This window comes from Oryzias latipes, chromosome 1 (assembly GCF_053564925.1).
Source record: "Oryzias latipes strain Hd-rR chromosome 1, Olatipes_Hd-rR_3.1".
In the NCBI taxonomy this organism is placed as follows: Eukaryota; Metazoa; Chordata; class Actinopteri; order Beloniformes; family Adrianichthyidae; genus Oryzias; species Oryzias latipes.
In genome coordinates, this window is record NC_136237.1 from 10,032,536 (window position 1) to 10,046,207 (window position 13,672).

Below are 13,672 nucleotides of genomic sequence, written 5' to 3' on the forward strand. Positions count from 1 at the left end.
GCGGGCTCGTACCATACTGGTTAGGGCTGAGAAGAAGCCGCCCTGGTGCTCCTCCTCTTTGTCTTTGTACTGTCTGTAACCAGAAAAAACGTCAAAGGAAAAGAGTCCAGAAGCTCAGAAGTGCGTGACTCTGCGTGCACAAACACGTGACCGCCTTCACAAACAACTCCAGAAGAGCCGTCAGCCATAAATAACACAAACTGAAGTCAGCAGAAAATCCTCGAACAGAAGGAAAGATCTCACCTGTTATATTCGGTCAGAGCTTGATGGACGACCATTCCCATCCCCTGAGGAGAGGGAGGAGCTTCAATCAGAACTTTGATTTTTTTCATTACTGTTCTTAATGGAAAAACAGGACTTACATCTAATGTTGGCTCATCGTCCACGATGGACAGCTTTACAATGTACGGATTCACCGACTGGAAACAAAAACAAAACTTTATTAATCAAACGCAAACAACAGCCACTTTCCGTGACAGTAACTCAGAGTTTAACGTTTTCGTGATTCAACCAGAGCTCCTGCTAAAAAGGCTTTTTTCACCAGTATGAAACCAAATAGATGTTTTAATCACACAAACAGACATTTTGTTACGTGCAGACACAAATCATATAAATGTTTAAATGTGACAGTTGGGTTTAGGTTCCTAAATAGTTGGACAGGAGTAGGACTGCACGATATGGGGAAAACTCGCGATTTGCGATATTAATGATCAATATTGTGATGACGATAAAAAAAAGGAAAACAACCAAAAAAAATTCCATTTCACTCCAACAGTTTTATATATACCGGTACACACCTTAAATTATACTCCAAATGACCCTAGACTACATAAGAGGCGAGCGTCTAACATAAAAGGGCTCCATCTGATTGGTCAACAACGTGAAGGGGTGCATCCGATTGGTCAAATGAATAAAGGGATTGATTTGATTCGTTAAATACTTCAGGCTGCCATAAGATTGTTTTAACACATTTAAGGTAACCATTTATCGCAATTTTCTCCACCTTTTGCGATATACGTATTCCACAGCGTAATATGGGGGGGGGGCTGAGTTCAGGTCAAAGCAGCATCTATGCTTTGGTTTTTAAAAGACTCGAGACCGAAACTCAGAGCCTCAACAACGTTTGGAAGTGTGCCATAGGAATCGTGCTCTGGTCCAACTGTTCAGAGACGTCACATGCAGAAGGAATCTAACACTGAGGCTAAACACGTGAGGCTTTCCCAGGAAAACAGTTGTGTGTTGATTACTTCATCAAAAATACAAGCACAGCCCCCCCTCCACACATGAATAAAACACACACCTCGTACTTTCTGTAGTTAACGAGCAGGGCCAGAAGAACGACAGCATCGTACCCATGCTGCCCCCTGCTGGACGAATCCGACAGGATCTGTGCAGGACAGGAAGGACTGATAAAACTGAGAGGACGGAGAAATACAGAAAATAAACCAGAATGATTTTCTTCAAACAAATCACGCACCTGCAGAATGGCTTCAAAGATGCTGTTGATCATCACATACTCCAGTATGGTGTTCTGGCTGATGTTGTCTGTTACCTGCAGACCAGTTAAACAAGATTACAGTCGGTACATTTAGAAGAGATTGTGGAGTTTCCTAACTTTTTTATTCCACTGTAAAGTCTCATTACTTTAGCTGGTAAATTAGTCAAGTTTCTGCTCCAACTTGACATACGACACAATACAGAAAACAGAGCATCTCATTAGGAAGGAGTAACTTTTTATACAATTTTCCTTAAATTGATTTATTTTTCACCTGTAAGACATTCAATTGTGCAGCAATGAGAGATTTCTTTTTCTTTTCTAGAAGCAAAATCTGATTATATTTCAGAGTTTGGTCATTCTGAGTGAAAAACAAACTCCTGCTAAGCTTTAGGTCATCTACTCCTGAGTTACGGTGCAAGAATCGGGACGATTATGGGCTCGCTCCAGGTTACCACTGGAGTCCTTAAGTGATACAAAACACAAACATTGTAAGAGCTTTCTTATTATTTCATTAAGTGTTCAAATATAACAAGAATTTATGCCAAGAACCTTAAATAATTCCTGAGCAAAAACACATGTTCAGGGTTCAAATGTGACAGGCTGGTTTTGGAAAACAGCAGCAATAATAAGAATACTATTTATTTTCCTCTTTGAAAAACAATTTTCTCAAATGAAAATGTCAAAAACACACTCATGGAAAACCTCATATAAAAATTAATAATAACTTTAATTACTGAACTTTTTTGTAAATAAGAAGACGTCCTTTTTTTTACTTGACTCTCCTTTTAGTGTAGAACCGGGACCCCCACCCCCTTAAATGAGGAGCAACATGTAGAAAAGGGAACCATTCGATCCCAGAGAAAAATCATCGTGTCCTACATTTTTGAGTTGAGCTGCACTGGAGCTTTTGCTTTCGTTTTCACTACAGTCTGGCCTGTTTGGTGGTTTTAAACTCCACCCGCATGCATTATGCAGTTGTAGGTTCTCCAACTGTATGGCCTGGTCATTTATGGCACGTATCAAACAAGGAAACCAGATCTAGCCTGAAGGGAGAACGAGAGCAGTTTAACCCTAAAGTCCCTTTGAACAGCTGAGGGAGTAAGGAGGGCCGCTGGGATTTCCCTGTTTCTTCAAACAATAAGCTTTTATTTTCCACAAACGGCCTGTTTGTGTTTTCTCACCGTCACCAAACACAACAGCAGTTTGAGACAGAGGCTCTTCAGGCTCTCTGAGCTGTCTCCACAAAGAAGACTGTCCAAGCGCTCCATCAGGTCCTGAAGCAAGAAAGAAATCGAGTCAGAGGATGGAAGGATTACATCTTTTCTTCCTTCTAAATCTCTACAGACCTTCATTCTTTGCTCGGCCTTGTCGAACCCCATCAGCATGTTGATGATGTCGAAGCCAGACGCCGACTTGTTCTTATGGTGGACTCCTCGGAAAAGTGCACAGAGAGTCTGAGGATGGAAAGCATAGCGGACGCTTAGTGAAAGGCTCGGATGCCAGTCGAACCAGGTTGTTTGAAAGGTTTTGTCAGAAGCTGATGGGCTGTCCCAGCACACCGAGCTCACATTTCCTGTCTGTGCTTTTCGTTCGCAGTGGGGGTCACAGCAAGCGAGGACAGAAGCAGCTTCGCTCACGCAGACATCACATACCTGCAGAGCGTTGACCACCTTGATCTGGTGTTCCTCTCCCAGAGCCTGAACGCAGTGGTGAAACAGAGAGTTGACGTTGTCTTGAATACACTGGGCGTCCTCTCCATCGATGCTCTCCAGTTTGGACTCCAGGTACTCCAGGTTCACCTGAGAAGAAGCAGAAGACATTGTTGAAACAAACACTCGGAAAAAGCAGCCGTTTGCTTCAATAGGAACTCAGACCTTCATGAGAAACAGCTCATCCCAGAAGCGAGGGTTGTTCTTGGCTGGATCCTCCTTCTACATCAAAGCACAGAAGACTTTCTTAGCGCCTGAACATGCAGTCCAACGACACATCCGCCGCTTGCTGCCTTTGCTGATACTTACAGCAAATATCTCGTCGTACATCAAGACCACCTTTTCTTTCAGAGGTTTTTTGGAGGACGATGTCCTCCTCAGCAGCCCTGCCTTCTTCTCAACCTGGGACATGTCTGCAGAGCCTGAAGGATCAAAGAAAATGTCCATTACACGTCACGTTCAGCCGGTTTTCTACTCCGTCTAAAAATCAGGACAATGTGGTGAACAAAAGGAAGGTTTTCTGTATCGCATTCATCATTGAAGTCTTCATCTGTGTTTGACCTGCTTTGATGTTCAGGACTAAGGAACTGTTCTCCTTTTTCGTCAAAATTTCAGCTGTATTCGGACCGGAAAGGTCAGTCGGTCCAGACCAAGTCCACTCAATTTGAGTCCTGAACATTGCTTTTGGTCTGTATTCGACTGCTTTTCAACTGGACTATTCTGTTTTGAACTAAAGCTTGTAAACAAAGACTAAAGATCTCTTCAGTCCTTTGCCAAGAATAATGAGGCAAAGCAAGGAGAGAAAGAATAATGGAAGTTCTATCCTTTGCAAACCCTGTCAGGATAGTTCACCAATTCCAACTTTATATTTCGCTGACCAATTTTGAACGTCTGTATCAATGTCAGGCATGCTGCACGAGGAGACAGTTAAGAAGTTACACTGATTAGTATTCAGGACATATAGATGGCCAAGAAAACAGTGTTAGAAGCAAAGTATCACGTTGAAAATTGTTTTAAGAAGCCACATTTCAGTGACTTGCTGAGTCTAGTTGCTCTACGTTTATGGTTGGCTCCTTCCTCCTGTTTACATCCCATAATATCCGGCAACAGTGGCCGTTTTGGTTCAGTTGTTCCGCTCCGAGCACAGAGTCTATTCAGACTGAGGGAACTGAGAGCTAACTGGAGCTCAGTCAAACAAACCCAGACCACTGTGAAAGATGGATCCGAGTGCGGTTCCGGACCAGGGTCCGCTTGGGTGCATTCAGACTAAAAACATGTTACGGTTTAGTGGGGGAAACAAACTCGGGCTCACTTTAAGTTAAGTTAACCAAATGAGTCCATGCTTCTCAGATGAATTGGCAAAAACTCACTTGTTTGGAAAGACTAATGACATTTCTGCCCCCTTCAAGTTCATCTTGCCTACAGAAAAGTGGGGATTGTGTGTCTGTGTTGCTGTATGTGTGTGTGGTTGTATGAGCATATGTGTGTGTCTTCATTTTGGATAGCATCATTTTCTTATCAATTTAGGAACTAATATCTTAAATAAATGTGACAAATCTATGTATTTTCATTTGAAATGTTTTTTTTAATTTGCTTGAAAAGAACCGATCAATCATCAAAAAGCTGTTCTACGTCTTCACAGACTCTCCTGGACTTCCATAGTGTTGAATAACCTTGTTGTTGATGTGGATTGATGAGGTTTGAGGTGTGATAGCTTCTTAAAAACATCCTAATAATAACACATTAATAATGTTCCTTCAGGTCAAATGATTCATGGACAGTCTTCATGCTGAAGCTCATATCATTCTTGAGAGGAACCTTGAAGCTTCTGGAGAAAACAGCAGAGAAGGAGGCAAAGCTCTGCACAGAATAGCATTTTGTCCTGCACTAGCAGGCAGGTTTGCGCAGACATGTAGCTTCGGTTCTGCTCTACCTCAAACCAAACATTTGCTGACAGGGTCTCTCTTTTTAACCCTTGTGCTATCTAGTGGGGTGGAAGTGGGGTCATCTGGACCCCACAAGATAGCACAAGGGTTAAAAGCCGAAAAGAGTGAGGGATGCATTCTGTGACATGACTTCCGGTGTCATACCTGCTGGGGCTCACCTGTCAGGAGTCTTACCTGAAAGACATTTACTGCCCAACGACGATACAAACTCAAACAAGAATCACATCAATGCTTAATGACGTAAAGCAAGGACGGAAGCCTCCAGGCAAAGTCACACACTGAAATATCTGCTACCAAATCAATTTATGGATAAACTACCACTTGGTTAGTATTGGTTTAACTGACAAAGATGAATACTAGGTAGAATTTTTTGCTAGGTAACGTAACGAAGACCAGCGTCACGACGAACGGTGGGTTAAGCTGTCTGACAGACACACGAGTTTAACAATTAACGAGCACAAAGTAACCTAAAGTAACTACAACAACATGTTAGCTTAGCGGCGCTAAGCTAATATTAATCTGAAACGGCGATAGCGATTATTTCATCTCGTTTACATGTCAGCCGTCTGACTGTCATTGTTGACACACAGACACTGTTTTATGTGAAAATTCGAAAAAAGTCGTGCATTCTTACCGTATTCAAACAATCCCAATTTAGGGCGTAAATGTTTGATTCATGAGTCCTTTAGAACAGAACCTGCTAGCCTGCTTCTGTTAGCATCCTGCCGGGCTTCCGGGTCTTAGCGCCCGACAAATAAACATCCGTCGGTCTGTGTCAGAGGCTCGTGCACGTGCAGACAGCTCACAGGAAACGCGCATTTTCAGCACACTTCAGTTAACTTATTGCTTTTTTGTTATTTAAAGTTTTATAGGGAAAAATAAAGGTTGTCTGCTGCTTTGACACAATGAACACTATTTAAAAGGGGGAGAAAATTTGCTAAATCATTACAAATATAAAGTAAAATGATTGAAAAACAGCAAATAAGATATGTAGGTCAATACATTAAAGTTATTAAAAATATCAATAGCTTCCTTCAACAGTCTGATCCTCTTTTGATGATCTATTGTAAAAGTGGTCTTTTAATCGTGATCATATTTTTAGCCAAAATCAGTAGTAGAGCTGGTCGATATGGACAAAAAAAAAAAAAAAATCTCAGATTTTTCACTCCAAATTCGATTTTCAATTTTAATTGTTTTTTCCCTCTCCATGCTTTTACTTTCTTTAACAAAAATTTAAAAAGATGGAATAAAATCAACAAAAACTATTTTTTAACATCACCTTTGTAAATTGTCTCCAACACAACTAAATACAACTAGTAAAAATTGCAGAACAATGCAGCAGATGTTTTGTGAGCTACCGCTAGCTTGAGCATCTCATAAAGAGAATTACTAGAACTCACTCTGCAGATCTTTTTTGGTAGCAACAGACTTGATACGGATTTGACGTGTTTGGTTTGAACTTCCAAGTTTGAAGTCACAAACCCAGAGACCAAAATCTAATTTTTGACTCAACAACCAAGTTGACTGGTAGATAAAAAAAATCTACCAACCAAATGATTCCATTATTTTACAAAACAAACTGTAGGTACTGTTTAAAAAAAATGATATGAAAAAACAGAGAGAAAGTCACAACATAATAAAAACATCAGATAAAAACAACCATTTTTATTTTAAGGACTTCCTGTATTGATTTCTAATCAATCTGTGCTCTCTGCTTTTGGCGTTTCCATGCCTTCTATGAAATGTCCGATTTTGAATCATAAACTAGCAGCTTCTGTTTTCTTGCTGAAAAACGCCCCAGTGAGACGAGGGGTTTCAGTCAGTCACCTGTAGTCTGAACCAACTGGAAAGTCAAATTCAAACCTGCTGAGAAAACAAGGACAGATTTACTAAAAAGGGAGCAGATTTACAGAAAGGGCAATTTTTTTCCTAATTCTGCCTCCAGTTGATTCATTTTTACATGAAATCATAACAAAAACAACCTAAAAACATGAATATTTGGATTCTTGCTATTGACGTCCTTTAGTTCTTCCTCATTTTCCTGTCTTGCCTCACCTGGCGTGACCGTAAGTTTACCACATTTCTGAACTTTCTTTATGTCCGCACGATTAATCAGCCAACGCGGGTTCTCCAAACTATAACAAAAGGTCGCATGTGGCGTTTTCCCTGATCTTCTTTGGATCGCCTAAACTTTAATCTGCCAACATGAAGGTTGCTCTCTGTTCTCTCCATAGTACAAAGGCAGTGTTGTTCCACAGGTGACCTTAATCATAGAGCTATCCATCTTAAAACGTTTCTGGAATCTTCTTTCATGAGCTATAAACACCTCTGCACGTGAACCTTGTGTCATGTTCAGGTTTTCACCTTTCAAAAGGTGCAACAAATTCTTCTGCACGTTTCTCCAGCACCATCAGACTGGTTGGTTATTGGACCAGGTAAACCTGTCCCGTCTGCAGAGGAGTCTTTGCTCACTATAGAGTTTGCTTAAACTTTTCCTGAATGACTCCTCCCCCTTTTGTTTTGTTGAACCTGTCAACACTCTTTTAAACTGCATTTTAGATATAAAGCTGTGGATGGCAGAAAACTTCTTACAGCTCAACCAGGACAAAACTGAAGTTTTAATCATTGGTCGTGAAGACAAGAGAGAGAAGATTTTACCCAAACTTAGAAATTTTAAATCTTCTCAGTGTGTGAGAAACCTGGGCGTTCTTTTTGACTCTGAGCTGAATTTTACTCCTCACATCAGAAACATTGTGAAAATAGGATTTTATCATCTCAAAAACATTGCCAGAGTCCGCCAGTTCCTCTCTCTTGCCTGCACAGAAGTGCTAATACATGCTTTTATTTTCAGTCGTTTAGATTACTGTAATGCCCTGCTCTCTGGTTTACCCCAAAAGTCGATCTCAAATCTACAACTTCTACAGAACTCAGCGGCACGAGTTCTGACGAGGACCAGGGGGCGGGAACACATTACACCTGTTTTAAAATCGCTGCATTGGCTCCCTGTGCGTTTCAGGATTGATTTTAAAGTTCTTTTAATGGTTTATAAATGTTTTTATGGTCTTGGGCCCTTGAACCCTCGCGGACCCTGAGGTCCTCTGGCACTGGCCTCTTGGTTGTCCCTAAGGTGAGGACCAAGACACATGGTGAGGCTTCGTTCTGCCATTACGGCCCTCGCCTGTGGAACGGCCTGCCAGAGGGCTGCAGAGACTGTAGAGGTTTTTAAGAAGAGGCTCAAGACCCACCTTTTTAGTCTGGCTTTTATATGACTTTGATCATTCCTTATGTCTTTTATTATTCATCTATTTATTAATTGAGGTATTTATTTACATATTTATTTATTTATTTTCTTGTAAGGACTATTATTATCTCTGTTTCTAATATGCAATTCTTTTTATTGTTATTTTACCAATGATACTTAGGTTATGTTTTAATCACTGACGTTTTTTATTTTTTAATTACTAACATTCTTATATCTTATTTTATTTTTTATCTTTTTATATTTTTATTGTTGTTATTTTATGATCATTTTTATTTTTTATTCTGATGTTTTTTACTCCAGTGTTTCCTCTGGGGGATCCATCGTTCTTGGGCACCACCAGCTTGATCTGTAGGGCGTGCCGTTGCTGTGGTGCCCGTTCTGGTTGGGCGGGATGGGGTCCCACTCTGTGGTCTAATAGCCATGGATGGGGCCCTGGGCTGCCCTGTGTTGGGCGGGCGCTGCGGTAATGGCCCCTGTGGTCCGGCTGGGCCTTGGAATGAATGGATCCCCATGATATCGTTTCCTCACAGCAGTACCAAGCCAGACCTTCTTCAACTGCAGTTCTTTGTTTCTGTTCACGGTTCTACTGGGGTAACTGGGTGGGTGGGGGTGGGGGCGGGGGGTGGTGAGGAAGGGGTACCTTCTTTGTGTGAGTGTCCTTTGTTTTCTGTTTTGAACAACTTTCATTTTTTACGACTGTTTTATCTGTTTTTATGTTAAGCGCTTTGTGTTTTTAACCAAAATGAAAGGCGCTATATAAATAAATAAAGTTTGAGTTTGAGTTTAATCTGCATCCATTAACCACATTCTACAGTCTCACCTTCAAAGCTGCAATGATCCAAAATCTCATGCTTTTTGTGAATCATTCCTTCTCATCATTTTACCCATGACTGTCAAAGTTACATGTAGTTCCACGTCCTTCCTCTACTTGCTGAGGTTAGAGACGTTTTCCTGTCTCTCCTCCTCTGTCAACCCCCCCCCCCCCCCCCCCCCCCCAAGCCTTTTCCCTGTCTCCTCTTCTGAGCCTGCACTTTGTCATTCTCAAGCTCCCTTCTGCATTTCATACTCTGAAAATGGATTCGATGAGCTGGTCTTTGAATTCGATTGACAAAATCTTCTCAACGCTAAGAAACAGGACAATGGACCCCCCCTGCCCAGACGGAACCTATGCAGCTGGATACACCAACGATCCATGGGGCAAGTGGAGGCTGGTGTGTCTGTCACACCTGTCAGTGGAAGACGTTGAAGATGTGTATCTGTTCGGATTTCTCATCATGGGAGTCCTCACGATTGGAATCGGAGGCTTTCTGATTTATCGAGCTGTCTGGGAGCAGAAAACGGCGAGAGGCGAGCGGCTGGAGCTCTATGGAGAGATACTTCGGGAAGTACGGACCCTCAGTGACAAAGTTTCACAGGCTGATCAAAAGCACTGTGCTTCGCTTGTCCAACTGAGCAGCGTGTCTGCAACCCTTGAACTTGTGCGGGAAGTGGATACCAATCTGGAGCGACTCTCTGCCCGAATGGAGGGGAGACGGGTCTGAAGTGTCCACCATCTGGACCAGTAGAGACAGTCAAGGACACAACCAGCAAGACAAAACAGCTGCATGACGTGACAGAAAGAATTTGATCTAATCTGACTCCCTTGAGCTGAAGGTGCTGCCCTTGGCTCTCTCAAAACATGTCTTTGCTCCCACAGAGTGAAAAGTAGCTGTTATGTGGAGGACGACACCTTGCTGCTCATCTCACTTCTGACTTCCACTGCTGTGTCAAAAGGATGTCTTTTTTTTGTGTCTACACATTGTTTGGGTTGTTTCTGAAAACAATTTTGTGTGTCAGTGAAAGCTGTGCATGCAACAATAAAAGAAATCGGAATTTAAATGAGTCTTTGATGGTAACACGACCTTTCCTTCTTTAAAGAAGACTGTTGCTCTCACTGCAGTGGCTGACTTTACAGAAAAATGTCCTGCAGGGCTTGATGAACAACGCACCTCTTCTCTGCTGTCGATCAGGAAAACTTCTACCGTACATTCGCCCTTTTCTGAGCCATACCTTTGTTTTGTATGGGCTACGATATCTGTCAAAAGGAAACCTATGCATACTGACAAGGTTGTGCAAAATGTGTGCACAACTTTGCAAAGAAATATGAATACAATCTAGCAGGAGAAATTCTTATTCAACACAAAGAAAAGTTGTATTCAAAACAGACTTGTCAAATGTATGGCCAAATGTGCTCAGATTTTTTGCAACGCTGATCACAAAGTATCAATTTGTGTACAATTTTATCTTAATGCACACTTTTCTTTTTGAGAAATAATTAACCCCAGATTTTAGTTCCAAATGCTAAATCTTGCATGAAAGATTGACTGATACTCTGTGGGGAGAGTGGGAAGAGACCATTTAAAGGTTCCAAAATACATGAAAATGTAAGTGATGCAGAAAAACTCATCCATGAATTTGTTGCGTCTGGACTGGATTACTGTAACTCTTTGTTAGCAGCGTGTCCTAAGAGTTCCTTCAGAAGTCTCCAGCTTGTTCAGAACGCAGCAGCTAGATTGCTAGCAGGAACTAGCAGAAGAGATCACATCACTCCTGTGTTAGCTTCACTTCACTGGCTCCCAGTTGATTCTAGAATCAAGTTCAAAATCCTCCTGCTAACCTATAAGGCCTTACATGGTATGACCCCATCCTATATCAAAGACCTCATAGTGCTCTACCATCCAAATAGAACACTTCCGCTGCAGCATTTCTCCATTAGCTCACCAAACCCTGAAATTAAAGTAAAAACGTTTTTTCTTAGGTCCGTTGTCTTCCAGAGGACTTTTTTATTCTTTTGTCACGATTGAGGTATCAAGGTTTTCTGCACCACAGGAACCTGCAGCGAGTGAGGTTGTTGCCACTGTAGGTACAATAAGTGTTCGGCTTGTTGCAGAGGAATGGATATTGTACCTACACCACCAAAGAGGAGTTGCTCAAGGGTTGCTGCCACAAACTTTTCCAGCGAAGCCCTCTGAGAGATTTCTGTCATTGATACATGGTGGCTCTTTTAGGAGCCAACCACAAAGCATTAGGAGCATGCTTTTTTCCTTTTTTAATAGTCATAACTTAATATAAGTTAATTACGAGTGTTTACAGAATCTGACACCAAATCTAAAGAAAGTTTTTTATGATTATGTTTGATTTGAAGTGAGTTGTTCAGGTATGTTTTGCTGAAACGTTCTATCATTAAATAACACCAGACTACAATCGAATCGCCCATTATTCAACCCTGTTGACCTGCTGACGTAATGAGCGGAGGTAGTTGGACGCAGCTGGACGTCAGTCAGGTGACGGTTCTGTCCAATGAGTTATATCACTAGAGGAGACACGCCCGCTTTAGAAGCCTGGCCGACGGTGGCGGAGCGCGACGCCATCTTGGTGAGGTCGACAATGCCCACATGACAATGATTTCTATAGCCTTTGGTGGCATCTAAGTAGCTTTTATATAATTTATATATATTTGTATTTCTATATACTTATACATTTAAATAAATATATAATATATGTATATAATTTTATACATATATATACACATCATTTGTTGCTGTTAAATAAGAGAAACAGTCAGCCGTATAAGCTCAAACTTTAATGAAAAATGCATTGTTGCAGGACTTCTTATAAATAAATAAATAAAAATTACAAAGAATCTTTGAAAATAATTTTTAAACATTTCAAAGTTTTAGACGTCTTTGACATGTAATTTAAATTGCTTAGAAAAGCCCAACAATACCTCAATTATTATAATAAATAATAACAATATATAAATAATAAGTCAACACTATTAAATGATTACAATATATAAACAATAAGTCAATAATAATAATAATAATGATGAATCAATAATAATAATAATAAATCAATAGTAAGTCAATGATAGTATTAAATGATAACAATAAGTCAATAATAATAATAAGAAATAATATATAAATAAGTCAATAACAATAATAATGATGAATCAATAATAATAACAATAAATCAATAATAAGTCAATAATAATAATAAATAACAATATATAAATAAGTCAATAATAATAATGATGAAGCAATAATAAATAATAACGATAAATCAATAATAAGTCAATAATAATACTAAATGATAACAATAAATCAATGATACGCCAATAATAATAAATGATAATAATAAGTCAACAATAAGTCCAAAAGTCAACGACAGATTTTCCCCTTTAAAAAGAAACAAAAAACAAAAGAAAAACAATTGATTTCCCCACTGATTCCTGTGAGTGATCAGTTTGTGTACCACAGATGGTATGGTGCCGGTGTGGGTACCGGATGTTCTCGGGTTGCCGGATGTTCTCGGGGTCCTTCGGGGTCCTTCGACCAATGATGACGTCACACTATTTGATTGGCTGTAAGTTGCCACAACCAATGAGTTAACGTCGCTAAGTTTTTTTAAAAACTTTATTGACAATTGCGGTATCATACATTAACAATGACATTAACGTTAACAACGAACAATAACGATGTAATCAATATTGCCTCGAAGATCAGTCACCATTGCCAAATATAAAATATTGACATAGAAAATAAAGAATAGAGGGGAAAAAAAGAAACAATGAACATAACACACAAATAAATAAAAACATAAGTAAAATAAAATAAAGGAACATAGAAAAAATCTAAGTAGTTAGGGGTACTCGTGAAGTTTGTATTTCTGAACAAAACTAAGCAATTTCAAGCCATTCTTCTTTTTCATATAATGAAGTGATTGAAAGCAAAAACAGAGCTCTTTATTATATGTTATAAAAGTGGTTTGGTCTTCAAAACTTGACCTCACCAAGATGGCGGTGCTCTCCTCCCATGAGGAACCACGTGATGTCTCCTCTACTGATATAACTCATTTGAAGGACCCTGAAGGACCCCGAGAACATCCGGCAACCCGAGAACATCCGGTACCTACACCGGGTTTCAAGCCAACAGTCTGGCCAGTCTTATCAAAATCTGTTTCCCCAAAATCTTTTGAACATAGCCAGACTGTATTACTAGTTGGTACCACAGTGATCCATCTAGGTTTGCTGTTTTTATTGCTAAGGACCACTTTTTCCTTAAGTCTGAATCCATTGGAAACCTGAAAGAAAAGTTCAGTCACGGAGTCAGAAATTTATAAATATATATTACTATAATAGTTCTAGTATACTGTTTATAGGTTTAACTAAGTAAAGTTTACATTTATGTCGACAGCAAATTATACGTACATCATGCAG

At 40.1% G+C, this 13,672-nt stretch overlaps 1 protein-coding gene across 2 annotated transcripts in view; it reads right to left on the bottom strand.

Annotated features, from left to right (window-relative positions):
- armh3 (armadillo like helical domain containing 3) overlaps positions 1–13,672 on the bottom strand; it is a 29,875-nt gene that overhangs the window by 15,896 nt on the left and 307 nt on the right. Inside the window, exons 1-11 of one of the 2 annotated variants that reach the window (XM_004066175.5) lie at positions 5,788–5,948; positions 3,517–3,629; positions 3,373–3,429; positions 3,151–3,297; positions 2,845–2,952; positions 2,680–2,772; positions 1,478–1,552; positions 1,301–1,387; positions 363–419; positions 244–287; positions 13–73 (exon numbers count right to left, since the gene is read on the bottom strand). In XM_004066175.5, the coding sequence (XP_004066223.1) occupies positions 13–73; positions 244–287; positions 363–419; positions 1,301–1,387; positions 1,478–1,552; positions 2,680–2,772; positions 2,845–2,952; positions 3,151–3,297; positions 3,373–3,429; positions 3,517–3,618 (831 nt within the window). In that variant the 5' untranslated portion in view covers positions 3,619–3,629; positions 5,788–5,948. Of the gene's footprint in view, positions 1–12; positions 74–243; positions 288–362; positions 420–1,300; positions 1,388–1,477; positions 1,553–2,679; positions 2,773–2,844; positions 2,953–3,150; positions 3,298–3,372; positions 3,430–3,516; positions 3,630–5,787; positions 5,949–13,672 lie in introns of those variants that run through there. The other variant, XM_078932687.1, reaches the window with a different exon arrangement.